General features: G+C 39.7%; 1 protein-coding gene across 5 annotated transcripts in view; it reads left to right on the forward strand.

Moving 5' to 3' along the window:
- SPOP (speckle-type POZ protein) overlaps positions 1-20,050 on the forward strand; it is a 92,846-nt gene that overhangs the window by 54,820 nt on the left and 17,976 nt on the right. For all 5 annotated transcript variants that reach the window (XM_011999290.1, XM_011999294.1, XM_011999293.1 and 2 more), the window contains 4 exons: positions 13,103-13,246; positions 13,917-14,038; positions 16,602-16,753; positions 16,879-17,006. In XM_011999290.1, coding sequence (XP_011854680.1) covers positions 13,169-13,246; positions 13,917-14,038; positions 16,602-16,753; positions 16,879-17,006 — 480 coding nt within the window. In that variant the 5' untranslated portion in view covers positions 13,103-13,168. The remainder of the gene's footprint in view (positions 1-13,102; positions 13,247-13,916; positions 14,039-16,601; positions 16,754-16,878; positions 17,007-20,050) is intronic.

The raw sequence follows: 20,050 nt of genomic DNA on the forward strand, positions 1-20,050 counted from the left end.
CCAGCCTGGGCGACAGAGCAAGACTGTGTCTCAAAAAAAAAAAAAAAAAGAGAGATACTTTAAAGAAATTTGTAGGCTTCATTTGACTTTATAAAAGGAGTTTGATTTTGAACAAATTGCCTCTGTGTGTTTTACCTTGGAGCTCTTATCTCTCTGTGTAACTTACAGAAAAAAACTCTCCACCATTTTGTGTAACATCTTACAACTTTTACTTTGTAGTATGAGATTTTGGCCTCCAAAGCTTGTGTATGTTTTGTCAGAGTTATGTTGGGTTAAATAGGTGTTATTGCATTTTAATCTTTTAAATTCTGACACACATCATCAGGAGCCAGGAAATTCTGTTAAGACAGACATTCTGTCTAACTTTCCCTATTTTGTCTGCCTGTGTGGTTTTACTTTTTCCTTGAGTCATGAATTTTGGAATGAACACTTAAAACAGAAATTCCTGCCCATCCTTTGTTCCATTTCGTTTACTTAGAACTGTAACATTAACATATAATTTTGCTTATTTTTAATAATGTTAGAGGAGGGAATTTATTTTCTGCAGATTGTTTCCAAGTAAGGTACATGGTCCATGTAAATAGTAGTTAGGTTTTTTTAGTTAAGACTGTAAAGGAGAAGATTAAAAACATACATACACCTCTCTTCTCTTTTATAGTTGGAAGGAGGTCTAGGTGCCTTTCAGGAAGAAAAGTATCTCATGGGAATACTGAATTCTTTACTGCTGGATAGTAATAGTTAATGCTGAACATAATCGGTTGCCCTTGTAGGAGACCAAATCCTCTGGAGCAGGTGGACCTTTTCAGTTTCCAAGTTAATGAACTTATTTCAAAATGTATGCCCTACGACTAATTAGACTTTCTCCTTTGAAATCCATTCCTTGGGTCCCTTCCATAGCCGCATCATGTTAGCAAGAAATATTTTTAAATGGCTTGGCTGAAGTATAGATGGCCAAAGAGAACTGCCTGTTGAATTTGGCTTCTATAAAAACCAGGGGACTCTGTGGGGTTATATAAGCTCTATTTGTTTCATGAAATGACCCTTCTGTTTTTGAATTCCTTGCAGATTGGACATGCTTAAATAATATTAGGGCCAGCCCTTTCATCTGTTTACTGTTTAGATTTTATAAGGTTCTTCATAGTCATCATTGAGGGGAGTGGGTGAAAGACCATAACCTCTCAAATTGGAAAATAGCCATGAGAATATTAACCTATGTAATAAATGGAATCTTCTTACCATAGAGCTCTTCCCTGCTTCCTCCTTTTCTGATTCTTTTTTCAGCTCTTCTTTAGAATAAGTAAATTTTCTCAACCTAGAGGAGGCATCTTTTATAATATGTGGGATGTATTAAAATCTTCATCTTTCCCAAGTTCACTCTTTGTGGCCCTAGAGATTTGTCCCCAAGACATTTAGTGGAATCAACACACGATTCTAATTTGTGAGAATGGCGAGGTTGTTGATTGTTTGCGTTTGCCTTTCTGACTTCATTTCTAAAGATGTTCTCTTTTGGAACTGAGACCCACTTTGAAGTGAAATAGCCCCTTGTAATCAGGTTTGTTTCCTGATCCGGATTCCTGTCCTTCCATTTCAGGTATTTCCCAGTGTGGAAAAGTCTAATCTGAGGAACCCTATTTTCTTTCTTTTTTTTTTTTTTTAAAGCAGCTGGAGGAGTTTTTCTTCCTAGCAGGGGTTCTGTAATTAACAACAGCAGCATGTCACCTGATGGTATTAACCCAGATCTTGTGAAACCTGTGCTTGTTGCGGCCATTATTCTGCTGGATCCTCCATCCAAATGGAGACAGAGGAATTTTTTTCCTCTGATGTTGTTATGTGGATGTGTTTAGCTCAGTAGTCCTTTGTGCCTAAATTAAAAGCAAAACAAAAATTCAAGAAGTCTTTTTAAGGTCCAGGGAGTTGCACTCCTGCAAGGTGGTTGAGTGGCATCTGCCCCTTTCTAAGACAAACTTCAGCATTTGGAGCAGAGATGCATTGCATTCTTCCTGGACATATTTTTGGGGTAGATAATTATGCTAACATGTTTATATCAATAACTGTTACATAGTGGATAGTTTCTAGGGCAAGGGAATGATCCCCCTGCCCTAACTTGGCATTACATTTTCTGCTTTTTTGATTTTTTTGCTGTCTGGAAAAGTTGCATCCAAAGTGAGAATTATTCCATATTTTAACCTTTGAGCTGGCTGCTAAGGTCTCCTTGGGGACAAGGACGGTTTGTAGTTATTTATAACCTGAAAGAAGAGCAGTAAGCCTGTAAACTGCCAGCACACACCGAGGCTTGGGAGTCGGAGCATTCTGTTGTTATCCTATTGGGTTTAGTGACTTGAGAGTCATGTACCTTCTTATTCATCTTCAGCTTGACTTGATCTATCTAGATGAGCCTTACTGGCTAGGCATTTCTATAAAATTGTAACACAGATTGAGGAGAGGAAGGAGAAATAGCCTTTTTATGTACAAGTGCATATCTAATCCTCACAATCATTTTAGAATCTATACTTACCTAAGAGATACCTGTAAACTGGGAAAATCTTACAAGTACTGACTTGAACACATAATACTATGCTTGTTTCTAGGTTTTCCTTATATACAACAGTTACAAAGCAGTTCAACTCTTAATTAGAGAAATATTTGGCTATGACAGAAATATGTTCTATATCTTAGCCTGATATAGAAAAAATTTAGTTATATGCCTAGTCATGTTTTTACATATGTACATATTTACACTGATCTGTATTTAATAAATGTTAGTTATCTTTTCTCCATACATCCAGAATCAAACCCAGTGTCAGATACAAAAACAATATAACAAATAGAAGTAGATGCTAAGGATTTCCCTCAATCAATATATTAGAATTTTATTGTAATATGTAGTATTTAACTTGAGGCAAGGTGCAGTGGCTCACACCTTGTAATTTCAGCACTTTGGGAGGCTGAGGTGAGTGAGTCACCTGAGGTCAGGAGTTCGACACCAGCCTGACCAACACGGTGAAAGCTCGTCTCTACCGAAAATACAAAAATTACCTGGGCGTGGTGGTGGGCGCCTGTAATCCCAGCTACTTGGGAGGCTGAGGCAGGAGAATTGCTTGAACCCGGGAGGCGGAGGTTGCAGTGAAGCGAGACCATGCCATTGCACTCCAGCCTGGGCAACAAGAGTGAAACTCTGTTAAAAAAAAAAAAAAAAAGAATTTAACTTGAAATAACTTAGAGTTTAGCTTAGGTTCCTGACAGCTGCTGTAATGGTACTTCTGTAACCAGGATTGACTTATTCTGGGAAATGTACTTTTCTCACTATTGTCTTGTGGATTCAGGAACTCCCCCCCATAGCTCTGTAGGTTTCCCTTTTCTTCTGTTTTCTTGAATTTGAAAAAATTTTTAATCAGGGAAGAGTATAGTTTTGTAATGTACTCAATAAATTCTTAAAGTTGGAGTGACTTGATAGTTTTCCTTTTAAAATGTTTTATTGTTTTAAAAGTATGCCTGGATTCCTGTAGCTACATTCATTCAACAACTTCTAAACTTTAATTTATTAACTAGAACTCATTAGGGAAAAATGATCCCAAAAGAGAAGGAGTCTAGTTACTCAACCAGAATTTCATTGAACAAATATTTACTGAGTGCCTGTTAGGCCATACTAGGCACAGGGGAATATTATTCTCGTTGAGCTTAACTTCTAGTAGGGAGCACAATAGACAAGTGAAAAAATAAAAACAAGATAATTTCAGGTAGTGGTAATAAAGAAGAAAATAAAATAGGGTAGTGTGATGAGAGGAACAGGCTAGAAGTGGAAGCGGCTTCAGACTGGGTGGTCAGGGAAGACCCCTCTGAAGATAACTTCATTTGTTAGGAGACCTAAATTACAAGAAGGACCGACCTATAAAAAGACCTGAGGGAAGAAAGAGCTTTGTGGGCTGAGGAAAGAGCCCAACGTGTTTGTGGATTAGAGTTAAAGGCCTGAGTGACTAAAACATCAGGATTGAGAAGAGTGTTAGAGAAGGTCAGGGAGGTATGCTGAGGCCATGGTGGTCATGACGAAAAGGTTGATTTTACTCAGATAGCAATGGAGGCCACTGAAGAATTCCTTTCTTGTCTCTCATGTGGGTCTGATGTATAAGCCTCTTCACAACTTGGAAAAATTAATTGTAAAGGCTGCTAATTCCTTTTTAAATTTTTAAATTTACTATTTGAATAGGTCATATATTTACATGGTTCAAAATTCAGAAAGTATTAAGAGGAATACAGTGGGATTTCTTCCTGCTCAGGTGTACCCAGTTTCCTTCCATGGGAGTAACCAGCATCCCTAGAGCCTTGTGTCTTTTCGGAGATATTCTATATGTTAAAACAAATATACATTTTCTATTAAAAAATAGAGCTTCCTTATTTTTTTAAGAGATGCGTATTATTACATTATCTGTATCATAGTTTATTTAATCCACTGTTGATGAACTTTTAGGTTATTTCCATTTTCATGTGTTTATATATAGTCCCACAGTGAAAAACCTTTTATATTTGTCATTTAAAACGTATCAGTAGGGATACATTTCTAGAAGTGAAATTGCTGGATTAAAGGGGATGTGCGTTTTTTACTTTGATAGACATTGCCCTTCACAGAGATTGTAACAATTTATACTCCAACCAGAAATGTTGTCTTTACCCTGGGTAAGTGTTATCAAACATTTTGATCTTTGCCAATTCAGTGGGTGAATCAATGTGTGATTTAATTTGCATTTTTATCTTGAATGAGAGTTGAACATCTTTTCATATATTTAAGAACCACTGGGTATTTCCATTTCTGTACACCGTTGGTGGTTCTTTGCCCGTTTTTCTGTAAGACTGTTGTTGACTTTTTTCTTCTTGATCTCTAGATTCACTTAGTAATCCCCCTGTAGGTGCAATGTTTAAGAATTTAAAAAGTGAAAACAGGCTGGGCACAGTGGTTCATGCCTATAATCCCAGTGCTTTGAGAAGCCAAGGCAGGAGGATTGCCTGAGGCCAAGAGTTTGAGACCAGTCAAGGCAACATAGCAAGACCCTGTCTCTACAAATTTTTTTAAAAAAAATTTTAAAGAAAACAACAACAGAAAAACAAGCATCCTTAATTTGTAAAGTTTTACAAAGTGTGAACCTGATAAAAGACGTAAGAGAACCTCAGTCTTTCCTTTCCTGAGTGAGGTCTGTCTGAAACCCTGAGTTTTGTTTTAAGCCGTGTCTGTAAAAATTTTTTAAGTGTATTTAGTATTTTGTTGGACTAGATTGAACTGCAGAAAGTTTACTCATAACAAATATTCAAAAGTCATGTAAACCTTGCAACAATAGAAGTCAGTATGACCTTTAATAACTACCCTTGGGGTAATGAGAAATAAAAGATTACCTCCTGGGCTATATATGATTGAGCACACTATAACAGAAGAAACCAAAGGCTCCTTTTAGGACACATTAGTTTCTCAAAAATGAATATACAAAAATCTTGTAGTTTTTTTTTGTTTGTTTGTTTTTGTTCGGTTGTCATTAATCTTTTTGGCATCTTCTGTGTTGGAAAATGCAAACATCTCGGGTTGAAAATAGTTACAACACTGGGGTTTTCTTTACTTGGAAACTGTGCAAAGCTTTAAACCAGAGGAAAACAGAGTTAGGCTTTTTAAAAGTCCCTAACAGACCATTCTCTGGCAAGAAGTATGTTCCCAGCCATCTAGCTTGTATATGCTGTGTATTATGTTGAACCACATGAAATTGCTGATATTCAACTATTTTTGTCATATAAAACAACAGTTTCATGATTCAGTCTAATGTCTTCACAATCTTGTTCCTGTCATTTTAAAACTGATGGATATAAGTAAGGCTAAGTCATAGATACCATGTATGAGATTCATGCCTCTCTCTCTGTTAACTGGTTGATTTTTTTTTAATTCTCTGGATAAGTAGATTCGACTGATGATGGAGAAATGCTCATGGGAAATAAGTGAAAGATTTAAAAAGTGACTGCACAAGCTGTCTATGTAACACTTTTCAGAGGGTGTTCCAGCCTAGCTCTGTAAATACTGCAAAATAAACTATTGGGACATTTTCCTCTGTTGTACAGGGAATTTCTCTTCTATCTTGAAAGAATTCTGATTATGTAAGAGTTTAGTTCAGATTAGTTACTGATTTTTGTTTTCAAAATGAAATTATAACAAGGCTTTGTCCTCTTGTAGAATAAATATATACTTGATACTGGATGAAAAACTCACTTTTACCAGGACCGGGATTAGAGGTACCAGGCTGGGAGTTTTTGGCTTTGTAATATAATTTATCTGAAATAACAAATTATTCTCATTACATTGCAAACCTGATATACTCAGCATTGTTCAAAGGGCTGTTTTAGAGAGATGTGAAAAAAACCCAGAAAACTTAATGAACTTGAATGCAACTGGATGAGTGTTTCAATCATCAGAGTTTTTTTTTTTTTTTTTTTGAGATGGAGTCTCGCTGTGTCGCAGGCTGGAGTGCAGTGGCACCAACTCGGCTCTCTGCAACCTCCGCCTCCCAGGTTCAAGCGATTCTCCTGCCTCAGCCTTTTGAGTAGCTGGGACTACAGGCATGTGTCACCACGCCTGGCTAATTTTTGTGTTTTTAGTAGAGATGGAGTTGCACTATGTTGATCAGACTGGTCTCGAACTCCTGACCTCATGATCCGCCCACCTCGGGCTCCCAAAGTACTGGGATTACACGCGTGAGCCACCACACCTGGCCGTCATCAGGGTATTTGTACTGAATGCCTTGAGTTCCAGGCAGGCTGTGCTAGGTGGTAAGGGATAGATAAAACAGTTGCAGCTTCTGTTTAAGGAGCTTAAAGTCTACAGGAGTCAGCAGAAGTGTTCATAAGTATAAAAGAAGGCAGAAAAGAAATGCACCGTAGGTTCAGTTGAAAGCATTATCTATGCATCACGACAGCATTACAGGTTGAATATCCCCTTATCTGAAATGCTTGGGACCAGAATGTTTTGGATTTCAGATTTTTCCAGATTTTTTGGAATAGTTTTGTTGCATACTTACTGGTTCAACAGTCCTAATCTGAAATCCAAAGTGTTCCAATGAGCATGTCATGTCAGTGCTCAAAAACTTTTGGATTTTGGAACTTTTCAGAGCAGGAATGCTCAACCTGTAATACATTTTTGTTTGTCCTTCTGTCTGTCCTCCAAAGTTTAATATTCTAGTTAGAAATTATATTGTTGACTTGAATCACATCAAAACTGGTTAATGACTTCATGGTCTTATAATACCCACTAGGAAGCATTCCATTAGAGATTTTTATTAGTTGCTAGCTGATACTACCTTCATTGGAAATTAAGCAGATTTAGTTGACAGAGATATTTTAAAGTGTATTTTTTTATGTAACTCGAAGAGGTCTGTTCTCACAGGTCAGAATTTAATAGAGTAAGCAGGAAAATAAATGGTGGTGTATGTTCAGCCTCAGAGTTTGAGCATACTAGAAAGTTTGGTAAGCTTTGGAAAATAAATTTCTCAATAGAGAATGCAGACAGACTGTCTTAACTTGTTTGAAGGCAGGAGCAATATATTTTGGCTTTAGTTGTCTACTGCAGAGGTTCTCAAACTCTAACCCTCAGGTAGATCTCCTCTTTTCTAAAATTTTTTTCTGCTGGTCATCTGCAGCGGTTGGCATGAAGTGCTAGAGAGTTCATGTAGCACTAGACTACTTTGCTGATGAACACTTTGCCCATGGTTCCTGCTATGAGTGAAATTAATTAGACTTGTGCTGTCCTAGTCAATTTCCTTCACAGCAGGTTGTGTGGTTAGAGCTCCTCAGAGTTTGAGACAGATTCTCCAGTTCTACTGGCTGTGGGGTTAGAGATTTTTAAAAATTAGAAGAAAGGAAAAGATGTAGCTACAAAATAAGTCAGAAGCAAAAAAGCTGGGAAAAAATGGTCAAGATCAAAGTAGTATTTTCTTTTTTCTGGTTATAATAATGAACCAAGGATCAGTAGCAACAATTAAGACATTAAAATAAACTGATTATTAAAATTTGGCCTTTCCCTGGGCTTAGGTAATTCATAAATTGTTCATTGTTAGGTAAGTTTGAAGTTTTTTTAACCTCAAAATAAGTTCAAATTAGTATTTTATGATTACTCAGTGTAGAGCTGTGCCTATAATCCACCTCTCCAGAGCCAAATTTTTTGTTCTTAACTAACGCATAAAATCAAACCTTCATTGCACCCTCTCCCAAAGTAGGAATTTTGAAATTTCACTCTGGCCATTAATGATAATTGGGATTTGTAAAACTAGCTAATTTATACTTACTCATTAATGGAAAAATAAAACAGTTCTTTGAGAATGTGTTTTCCATCAAATGCAAGCCTGTCTTGGAGGTGACCACAGTAGCATTTGGCCTCTTTTCTTCATGTTATCATGGAATCATGAATTACACAAGCCAGGGAAGCCCAAATGCCACTGCAGTGCTTAGTTTGCTAGCTTAAGTGAGATAGCACACCATGTTAGCTTCATCTGTGATTTCACAGATGCCTTAATTGTAAATTCCTGGCCGGGCGTGGTGGCTCATGCCTGTAATCCCAGCACTTTAGGAGACTGAGATCATGAGGTCAGGAGATGGAGACCATCCTGGCTAACACGGTGAAACCCCATCTCTACTAAAAATACAAAAATTAGCTGGGCATGGTGGCGGGCGCCTATAGTCCCAGCTACTAAGGAGGCTGAGGCAGGAGAATGGCATGTACCTGGGAGGCGGACCTTGCAGTGAGCCAAGATCACCACTGCACTCCAGCCTGGGCCACAGAGCGAGGTTCCGTCTCAAAAAAAAAAAAAAAAAAGTCAATTCCTGTAAGATAGCATTTATGACCATGGAAATAACATCTATTTATGAGTATTACTCTGTGAAGGCGCACTTGTAGTTTATTAATCTCCTTGTTTATTATTTAAGTAGTCAGCGAATCAGTGAATATTTGTGAGTTGAGTTATTGTGTGATTTGTTGTTACTTTTTTTTTTTTTCCCCCTCTGTCTCCCAGGCTAGAGTACAATGGCGCCATCTTGGCTCATTGCAAACTCCACCTTCACCTCCACCTCCTGAGTTCTAGCGATTCTCTGTCTCAGCCTCCCAAGTAGCTGGGATTACAGGTGTGCATTGTCACACCCGGCTTATTTTTGTATTTTTAGTAGAGATGGGGTTTCGCCATGTTGGCCAGGCTGGTTTTGAACTCCTGACCTCAGGTGACCCGCCTGCCTTGGCCTTCCAAAGTCCAGGGATTACAGGCATGAGCCACCATGTTATACCTCTTTCTGCAAAGGATTTGAGGCAGATTCCAAAAATACTTAACATATAAAAGATTAAAAGTTGAGAGAATTATATCGAAGGGAATAATTAAGAAAATAAAACTATTATAGAATGAACATATGATTCTGTATAAAATATAGCATATAAAACAGGCATATGGGCTTACAGTTTTAAGAGATGAGTCACAAACTTGTCTCAGGATTTCCTAGTAGCCAAGCAAGGAGGGCAACATGATCAGTTATAAGATTCATGTTGTTTGGCCTTTGAAAACAAACTAGGTGCTCAGGAAATTTCTCCCTTGTATATTATAAACCAGAGATGTGTGATATAATGGAATACATCCTTACACAATTGCTCCAATATGAAAACAATAAAAATAATGCAGAACACTACAAAAAGTAGTTTATACCCAAGTACCTGTCATCCCTAATTAACAGATATTTGTATTATCATATTTTCCTTGTATCCTTGTTTTAAAAGAATCACAAGAGATAAACTTGAAGTATCTTATATTATTTTCCCAGTCTCCTCCTTCTCCCTCCTTCTCCCAATATGAAACTGATATATAGGCTGTCAAGGCTGGGTTTTTGTTGTTGTTGTTGTTTACTTTTACTACATCATATATAAACCTTAAATTTGCATAAATAATATACTGTACATGTCATTCCTAAACTTGCTTTTTTTATTAGCGCTGTGTTTGATGGCCATGGTGCTGTAGATCTAGTTCTTTTATTTTATTTTATTTTATTTTTTGAGATGGAGCTTCGCTCTTGTTGCCCAGGCTGGAGTGCAATGGTGCAATCTCGGCCCACCACAACCTCCGCCTCCCGGGTTCAAGCGATTCTCCTGCCTCAGCCTCCCGAGTAGCTGGGATGACAGGCGCACGCCACCACAGCCGGCTAATTTTGCATTTTTATTTTATTTTATTTTATTTTATTTATTTATTTTTTGAGATGGAGTCTTGCTCATCGCCCAGGCTGGAGTGCAGTGGCGCAATCTCGGCTCACTGCAAGCTCTGCCTCCCGGGTTCACGCGATCTCAGCCTCCTGAGTAGCTGGGACTACAGGCGCCCGCCACCACGCCCGGCTAATTTTTTGTATTTTTAGCAGAGACGGGGTTTCACCGTGTTAGCCAGGATGATCTCGATCTTCTGACCTCGTGATCCGCCAGCCTCGGCCTCTCAAAGTGCTGGGATCACAGGCGTGAGCCACCGCGCCTGGCTAATTTTGCATTTTTAGTAGAGACAGGATTTCTCCATGTTGGTCAGGCTGGTCTCAAACTCCCAACCTCAGGTGATCTGCCTGCCTCAGCCTCCCAAAGTGCTGGGATTACAGGTGTGAGCCACTGCGCCCAGCCTAGTTCATTAATTTTAAATTCTGAAGTATAGTTTTCCATTATATGGAAATAATACAAATTAGTTATCTATTCCCCTACTAAAGGATTTTTAGTTTGTTTCTAGTTTTTCACTGTTATTAACGGTGCCACATTGAAAACCCTTGTCTGCATTTTGTGGCCACATGTAGAGTTTCTCTAGGGCAGCAGTTCTCAAAGGATTATCTGGGAACTTGTTAGAAATGCAAACTTGGGCCCATCCCAAGTCTCTGAATCAGAAACTCTGGGGGTGGGGCCGGCAATCTGTTTAAAAGGAGATTCTGGTCCACTCTACACTTCAGAATCACAGCTCTAGCACATGTATCGTTGAAAGTGGAATTAGTAAGTTTTAGGGTACATGTATTTTCCACTGTACTAGATACACCCAATTGATTTCACAGAAACAATTTATATATCAATTTTTTATTCAGTCCCTTTGTCATACGTTACAAGCTTTTTTTTTTTTTTTTTGGTAGTCTTTTGTCTTTGTTTATGGTGCTTAGAAATTGTAACCAAATTCACCAATTAAAAAAAATTGTGGCCAGATGTGGTAGCTCATCCCTGTAATCCTAGCACTTTGGGAGGCCAAGGTGGGCGTACTGTTTGAGTCTGGGAGTTCAAGACCAGCCTGGGCAACATGGCAGAACCCTGTCTCCACAAAAAAATACAAAAAATTAGCAAGGTGATATGGTGGTGCATGCCTGTTGTCCCAGCTACTCAGGAGGGTGAGGATTGCTTGAGCCTGGGAGGCAGAGGTTGTAGTGAGCCAAGATCGAGCCACTGTACTGCAGCCGGGGTTACAAAGTGAGACCCTGTCTCAAAAAAAAAAGTAAAAATTGTATATATTTGAGGTATGCAACATAATATTTTGATTTGCATATGCATAGTGAAATGATTACTATAGTCAAACCAATTAACATATCCATTATCTGACAGTTACCTTTTGTGTGTACGTGTGTGTGTGTGCACGTATGTGTGCACGTGTGTGTGCATGTGCACGCATAGGTGGTAAAAGCACCTAAAATCTCTTCTGGCAAACTTCCATTATACAATACAATATTATTAATTATAACCCTCATGTTGTACAGTAGATCTTCTCTAGATGGATTAATCTTACCCATCTGCAACTTTGTATCCCTTGAACCTACATCTCCCCAGTCTACTCCCTCATCCCCAAGTTCACCAGTTTTTTGAATGACTTTGGTATTTAGAAAGGCTTTGGAGGGAAGAATTTTGAGTTAGATTTGATATGCTACTGAGACACCCCATTGAGATATATAGCAGTTATTGGAGAATGGTCTGAGGCTTATGAGAGAGGTGAGAGTTGTAGAGATTTGGAAAACATTTGTATAAAGGTAGAAATTTGACATTGTTGGGATGGATGAAATTGCCATAAAGATATGTCTGACTGATGAAAAAACAAAAAATTGACATAAAGAGAATGTAGATTGAGAAAATGATTGAGGATTAAACCATGGGGAGCAACAGTGGACGAAGATAATCTAGTAAAAGAAACTGAGGAATGATCACAAAACAGAGAGCAAGGAGAAGAATCTGAAATATCAAGTAGTGACAGGAATGTAAGCAGGGAGAGATCACGAATGCTTCAGAGAAAGGAATACATCTAAGAAAGGTGTAAAAATATTCCCCTTCAAGAGAGCAGCTAGCAATGGGTTGAGGAATAGAAGACTCCTTAAGTTTGCAGTGAAGCATAGGAGAAGATGAAGCAAACTTAGAGAGGGTAACAAGGTCATTTTGCTTTAGGAGTAGAGTATTTGTACCCCAAAGGAAGGAGCCCATGGCAAGTTATGTCTGGTGTTAATGATGCTGTCTCCTCTTCAGGCAGCCTTTTCATAGATACACTTTAAATACCCTTCGAGTAAATTCATTCAGCAATATAGTTATTGAGTATTGTGCAGATGTATAGGGTAATATAATTGTGACTAGGTGACTGCTTTACATTAGATAGTCTTCTCTGACGTTAACATTTAAATTTAGGACCTCAGCCGGGCACGGTGGCTCACGCCTGTAATCCCAACACTTTGGAAGGCCGAGGCGGGTGGATCACCTGAGGTCGGGAGTTCAAGACCAGCCTGACTAATATGGAGAAACCCCATCTCTACTAAAAATACACAATTAGCCAAGCGTGGTGGTGCATGCCTGTAATCCCAGCTTAGGAGGCTTAGGCAGGAGAATCACTTGAACCCAGGAAAGGTGGAGGTTGCAGTGAGCCGAGATCACACCATTGCACTCCAGTCTGGTCAACAAGAGTGAAACTCCATCTCAGGGGAAAAAAAAAAAAAAATTAGGACCTCAATGGTAAGGAGCCACTCAAACAATATGGAGACAAAACTTCCAGTCTCTAGCAGGTCAAACAATAGTTAGGATAGTATCTCAATAATTTAATAAAGTCTTCTTGCTCTTGGATCTGACCAGGGTGAAGAGGGAACAGAAATCTTTGCTCCCTGACTTTGGAAATCTCGTTTAACCTTCAAACTGGCGATGTCAAGGGTTCCAAGTCCTCCACCTCCGGCAGAAATGTCGAGTGGTCCCGTAGCTGAGAGTTGGTGCTACACACAGGTAAGTTGACGTTTTCACCCTGTGAATCTTGCATCTGGGGAGGATTTGGTGGACGAAAGGAGTAGGATTGCTTTTCCACATTGGACTTCCTGCTTTCTCTGGAACATAACTGCCAAAGAGCAGATAGATAAGGTACTTGTTAGCCTCAGGTGCCTTAGTTTTCCATGTGGAATCTAAATTCCCTAGGCTAGTGTTTTTCAGTGGAGGTTGAAAGGGGGAATCTTTGAAACTAGATCTGGTTACATTGCCCTTGATGAAAGTGTGTTCTAAGTTTCCTCTGTTGGGGAAACAAGTTTGAGATGTGCAACCCCAGGCAGTGACATCACCATTTTAGTAACAGAGACCCATTTTAAGTACGGTTTTATCATATGCTTTCCCAGCCCTGTCCATGGTGGTGGTGGGTTTTTTTGTTTTTTGTTTTTTTTCCCTGTCTATGTTTCTCTCACTTTCCATCCAGTGTTCTCAGCAGCTGAAAAAAGTTATAAAAGCTATTGGTCAGTATGAAATTTCTTAAAATGTGGATGAGAAACCTAAGGTGAGAAAAACCTGACTGCTATCTTCCTATCAGGATCATGCAGAGGGAGGGAGGGGAAATGATAATCTGCTCTTCAGCCTTTTTCTTCAGGTTGTCCACTTCCTGTTTAATTCCTTCCTGTTTTTCTATTAACAGATCAAGGTAGTAAAATTCTCCTACATGTGGACCATCAATAACTTTAGCTTTTGCCGGGAGGAAATGGGTGAAGTCATTAAAAGTTCTACCTTTTCATCAGGAGCCAATGATAAACTGAAATGGTGAGGAAGAATACGTCTAGCTGTAAAAATTTTTCTGAAGTTGTCTCTTTTGTTTGTTTTTATGGGACACTGATAAGAATGTAATTTCCATGAGGGCCGGGACTTTTGTTTTGTTCTTACTGTATTTCCCAGTGCCTAGCACATAATAGGTACTCACTAAATATTTGTTGAATTAATTCAATGAGTGTATCAGAAATCAGCAAACTCAAGCTATAGGGTAATGCAAATAAATAAAGAAGGCCAGTGTTATAAATGATACCCATAAATGGAATGACTGGTGACTGCTTGGCAAACTAGTGAGTGTTCTAAAAGAGATGCTGGCTACTCAGCTCCAGCTAACTATAGCTATGCATGAGTAAGGACTGACCCTTGCCAGATTTTCTGATTTTTCAGGAAAAGCAAGAAATCTAGATTTTAACATAAAAATCTCTTTACTTTTAAGTTGCCTGCTTTTAAACAGGAAAGGGGATTTATTTGCTTATGTAACTGTATTGACAGGGTATGGGTTGGGTTTGAAGGTAGCTTGATCCAGCAAGCCAGTGGTTAGAGTAAGAACACCATCTCTGTCCTGGCCCTGCTCTCCACGCTCTTGGACATCTCAGGTCTAGCTTCTCTTGTGCTTGAAGGGTGACTGGCAGTAGCAGTGGGTATAATCTACTACATGCCAGCGAAAGTCTTTGAGCTTTCGCTGAACTGTGTGGCCAGGAATATGTCGTACATGCACCAATTGTTTTATGTCTGCATTCCCTGAACTAATCCCTGGAACAGGGAAAATATGATCGAGGAGTGGGGATCAGTCTCATACAGACTGTGTGTCATCTTGCCTGAGGAGCAGGCAGTTGAGGATACAACCATATACCCACTGCAAAGACCAAACACATGTCTCTGAACCGCCAGTTTTGACCTCTGATAACCCACCAAAAGCTATTTTTCATTAATTTAGTATTCGTTGGCTATATATTGTGCATTTTACTACTAAGTGTTGAGAGAGATGTTTATTCTTAGACATCGTATTTAAATCCTCATCATTAGCAAGGCGTATAGTAATGTATGTGGCATATGCACTCCCTAGAGAGACACTGGATTGGGCCACCTGTTTGAGAGAGGTTCAATAATACAGACAAGGCCTAAGGATACATGTGACCTATGCATTGCATGTGGTAGAAGCAGTGTCTGAAACCCATGCATTTGACTAATGACATTTACAACTTAGTTGAACCTATTCTGTCTGAATTTTGTTTTGATCTCTCCGTAACAGATTGGCGTCTCTAACACTATTTAGAAGTCTGGCCTGGAATTCTGTGCCATGTAATGAGAATTTACTTTTGTCTGTGCTTCCTTCATATTGCATCTTTTATTTTAGTCTTAGAATATTATTGCCAGATTGGGAAAATATCTTTAAAAGATTATGTATATTATTATTATCTATAAAAGATTATTCACACTTTTTTTTTTTCTTTTTTGAGACAGTCTCACTCTTATTGCCCAGGCTGAAGTGCAGTGGTGCAATCTCGGCTCACTGCAACCTCTGCCTTCTGCGTTAAAGCGATTCTCCTGCCTCAGCCTCCGGAGAAGCAGGGATTACAGGTGCCTGCCAGCACACCTGGTATTTTCAGTAGAGACCGGGTTTCAGACCATATTGGTCAGGCTGTTCTCAAACTTAAGTGATCTGCCCGCCTTGGACTCCCAAAGTGCTGGGATTACAGGCATGAGCCACCGTGCCTGGCCCACACATTTCTTTTTTTTCTTTTTCTTTTTTTCTTTTTTGAGATGGAGTTTCACTCCTATTACCCAGGCTGGAGTGCAATGGCACGATCTCAGCTCACTGCAACTTCTGCCTCCCAGGTTCAGGCGATTCTCCTGCCTCAGCCTCCCGAGTAGCTGGGATTACAGGTGCCTGCCACCACGCCCAGCTAGTTTTTTTCTTTATTTTTTATTTTTTATTTTTAGTAGAGACAGGGTTTCACCATGTTGGCCAGGCTGGCCTCGAACTCCTGACCTCAAGTGATGCGCCTGCTTTGGCCTCCCAAAGTGCTGAGATTACAGGGGTGAGCCATGGCACCCAGTCTGTTGTTTACTTTTTAAAAGGTGACCCATTTTGCTCTAGAAAAGTGGTTCCCAGCCGGGTGTGGTTGCTTATTCCTGTAATCCCAGCACTCTGGGAGGCTGAGGCAGACGGATTGCTTGAGCTCAGGCATTCAAGACCAGCCTGGGCAATATGGCGAAACCCCATCTCTACAAAAATTAGCTGGCCATGGTGGTGCACATCTGTAGTCCCAGCTACTCAGGAGGCTGGGATGGGAGGATCACCTGAGACCAGGGAGATCGAGGTTGCAGTAAGCCATGATCATACCACTGTACTCTAGCCTGAATGACAGAGTAAGACCCTGTCTCAAAAAAAAAAGAAAAAAAAGTTGTTCCCAGCTGGTTATTCTACTGAATTATATTCTTCTTTGAGGCCTGGATTTGTTTTTTAAACATCTCCCTCTCTTGAGTCTGATGTTCCAGTTCTATCAAAATGGATGCTTTTGACATTTTTTTTTTTTCTATCTGTTTTGGACAGGTGTTTGCGAGTAAACCCCAAAGGGCTAGATGAAGAAAGCAAAGATTACCTGTCACTTTACCTGTTACTGGTCAGCTGTCCAAAGAGTGAAGTTCGGGCAAAATTCAAATTCTCCATCCTGAATGCCAAGGGAGAAGAAACCAAAGCTATGGGTGAATGTTCTCCTCTTTGTTCACCTCTTAAGTTTCACATCCAGAAGTTTCATACACTGACAAGTTGTGGCTTTGATCTAGTATTTGCGTAACCTTAAATATGACTTTTTTTTTTTTCACCCCAGAGAGTCAACGGGCATATAGGTTTGTGCAAGGCAAAGACTGGGGATTCAAGAAATTCATCCGTAGAGATTTTCTTTTGGATGAGGCCAACGGGCTTCTCCCTGATGACAAGCTTACCCTCTTCTGCGAGGTAAGTCCTTGTATTCTGCTGAGACTAGCAGTTCCCAGACCTGATGAGTATTGGTAGACTTAATTGTATCAGGGATGTAGAGTAAGAAAAAACCCCAAGTGGAGTAGTGCTGCACAAATGTTATTTATGTGACTTATTGAGCTACCTGATGATTTCAAGGTTGTTGAGGGTCTCAGCTTTTCACTGTTACTGTTCTGAAAAACAAAGATTGTGTGCTACCTTGGTATGTGTCAGTTTTAAGTTGCTTGGGTCAGGAGTTTTCACTGTGGGATTTTTTTCAGATAGCATTTGAAAGAACTGTCACATCAAGCTAAATATGTATATCTGTTCTTTATACTTCCTGGCTTCTTAAGTGTGAGGGCCATGTGTGTTTGCATATTACTTTCCTTTTCTGCTCTTTGAACTAGATTCTTATCAAGAGTTGAGGCCTATGGTTTGTCTTGCTGGAGTAATTGTGAAATAGGAAGGTGAGAACCATTTTTTTCTAGGGTGAAGGCTATGTAAAGCTCTCTAACTCAGCTCAGAGAGCTAGCTGTAGTCAGTTAGGAAAGTCCTCTCACCAATGACCTAAGAGCTTTTCCCAGGTTTACAGGAGAAGCCTTGAAGTAAAATTCCCAAACCAAGAATGAGTTGGAAAGTGGTTTCTTTAATGAGTATATACCGATTAGTCATTTCATGCTGTTATGAATACATTTAGAAATACAAGCTCACAGTGTAATAAATGAATAAAATCTCCAGTCAACTGGGGCATTAGTGTTCGCTGCACATAGTGTGGTTGAGGAACCACTTCCTGAGCAGCACCGCTCGATAATAATAAACAGTGTATCATCATGGGGGATGGTGCGGTTGTTCCCCAATTGCCAGCTTGCTCTGTCAAATAATAGGCTCACACTGTGAGTTAATGACAGTTTCAAAGGCATATCACCACCTGAGTAGCAGGGAAGGGAGTCCCTTAGGAATCTTGCCCTTTTGCAGAAAAGGCCTAGCTGTCAGTAGCAGGCTTCTGTATTTATTTCTTTCTTTTTTTTTTTTTTTTTTGAGACGGAGTCTTGCTCTGTCACCCAGGCTAGAGTGCAGTGGCATGACCTTGGCTCACTGCAGCCTCTACCTCCCAGATTCCAGTGATTCTCCTGCCTTAGCCTCCCGAGTAGCTGGGATTACAGGCGTGTGCTACCAGGCCTGGCTAATTCTTGTATTTTTAGTAGAGATGGGGTTCCACCATGTTGGCCAGGCTGGTCTCGAACTCCTGATCTCAAGCGATCCACCTCCCTCAGCCTCCCAAAGTGCTGGGATTACAGGCATGAGCCACCATGCCCAGCCAGCTTTCTGTATTGCAACAGAGTAGTTGCAAATGATTCGAAAACTTTGGAGGCAGTTTCTTACAATACCACACTAAATATGTAAAATATAGTTTGCATAAATTGGTATCCCTTCTCCTTTTTAATTACTAAGTAAAAGAAGGAAATGCTAGAGTGATAGCATCTATAATAAATACATAAAATGTGGCAGTTCTTTTATGTCTGATAAACTTGGAGTGTGAATTCTGTGTAGATCTTAACTGGTCACAGATTGTACTCAGTTGCCTGAATGAAGAAATGAGAATTTAGTTGGTTTTACATGAGGTTAGATGTTATGTAAACAGATCACAGTTTGAATCTTCACCTATCTTAGAGACTTGCATTTCAGAAAAACTTAAAAATAGTAGAAAATTCTAGTTTCTATTGGAAATGAAAGCCAGTCTTGAAACTGTTCTCTGAAGAAAATCTCCCCTAAATACTGCATCTGGCAATATTAGGCAATACCATAACCTTTACTGCAGCTTTTTTGAGTCCACAGTGGGTCCAGCCTTTTCTCATATGCTTCCCACTCTCTTCCCAATCCATTCCAGCTGCTCCAACCCCTGTCTTCACAGTCTTGATTTGGAAACCAGTTGGCCTTCCCTCACTTGGCAGTCTCTTATCCTGTGGTTGAATCCGAGGCCAAGTTCCAGCTCGGTCTCTCTCTCCCTTCACTTCCCCATATGAAATTCTCTTAGGAGAAATCCTGTGGTTAAGTTTAGATGTGCCTTGACTTAGATGGGAAGTGAGATGACACTTCAGAAACGAGGAGATGTTGAACAGGGAAGCGTCTGCTGGGTTCTGCTGATGCCATCGGTTTTTTACCATCAAACCAGGTGTGCCATCTGTTCCTCTCACACTTCTCTGTTGGCCACAGGTGCTGAGTGTTGCTTCTCATACTTGGGCTTATGCCTAGTGAGACTTGTTTCTGTTCCAAGGCTCTCTGTGGACTTAGTAGCATTCAGCGTTGCAAGACGGTTGCGTGGGGGTGTGTATTGGATGTGTGGGTTTTAAAGATGTCTGCAGCTCATCTAAGTTCTTAGCACTTTTCATAGCTAGATCATTTTTGGTGCACATTTTATCCATTGACCTGTTATTTCCCTTCTATCAGTGGAATATTTATAAACACATTTATTTTAATTCATATGTACATTTTATTTGTTACTGGCTTAATTAGTATTGTCATATTATTTAGAGGCATTTATGAAATTGATATCCATATAAAAATCTAGGTTCTAGTACCCCAGTGCCCCATTCCTCACTCAGCCTTTGGCTCAGGCACTCTCATTCTCATCCTGATATAATAAGTACAGTTGTTTCATAGAGATTCTGGTGCTCCCAGAGGCCACAAGAGGGACTCCTATGGTGGAAGACCGAGAAGCACCCATTTATGTTTGGCCTTTATTTCAGTGGTATTCCTGTTGTTGAATGTTTAAATGAAATTAGATTGTGAACTCTGAAAATGATGAATGGGTGGTCTTATTTATAATGTGCCCTACACTGAGTTCACTTTCAGACAAGATCAGGCATGTTCAGGGTGGTATGACTGTGGACACTGAGATCACTTTCAGTTCTTAGTGATGTTTTACCTATTAGGAAATGTGGCAGTTCTTCCAAGTTGATATTGCTTAGTTAACTTATTTGAAAGCATTTCCAAAGCATTTCCTGAATTGTCCCTTATTACAGTCCTTTGAGCTAGGTTTAGTT

This window comes from Mandrillus leucophaeus, unplaced genomic scaffold, assembly GCF_000951045.1.
Source record: "Mandrillus leucophaeus isolate KB7577 unplaced genomic scaffold, Mleu.le_1.0 Scaffold59, whole genome shotgun sequence".
Taxonomy (NCBI): Eukaryota; Metazoa; Chordata; class Mammalia; order Primates; family Cercopithecidae; genus Mandrillus; species Mandrillus leucophaeus.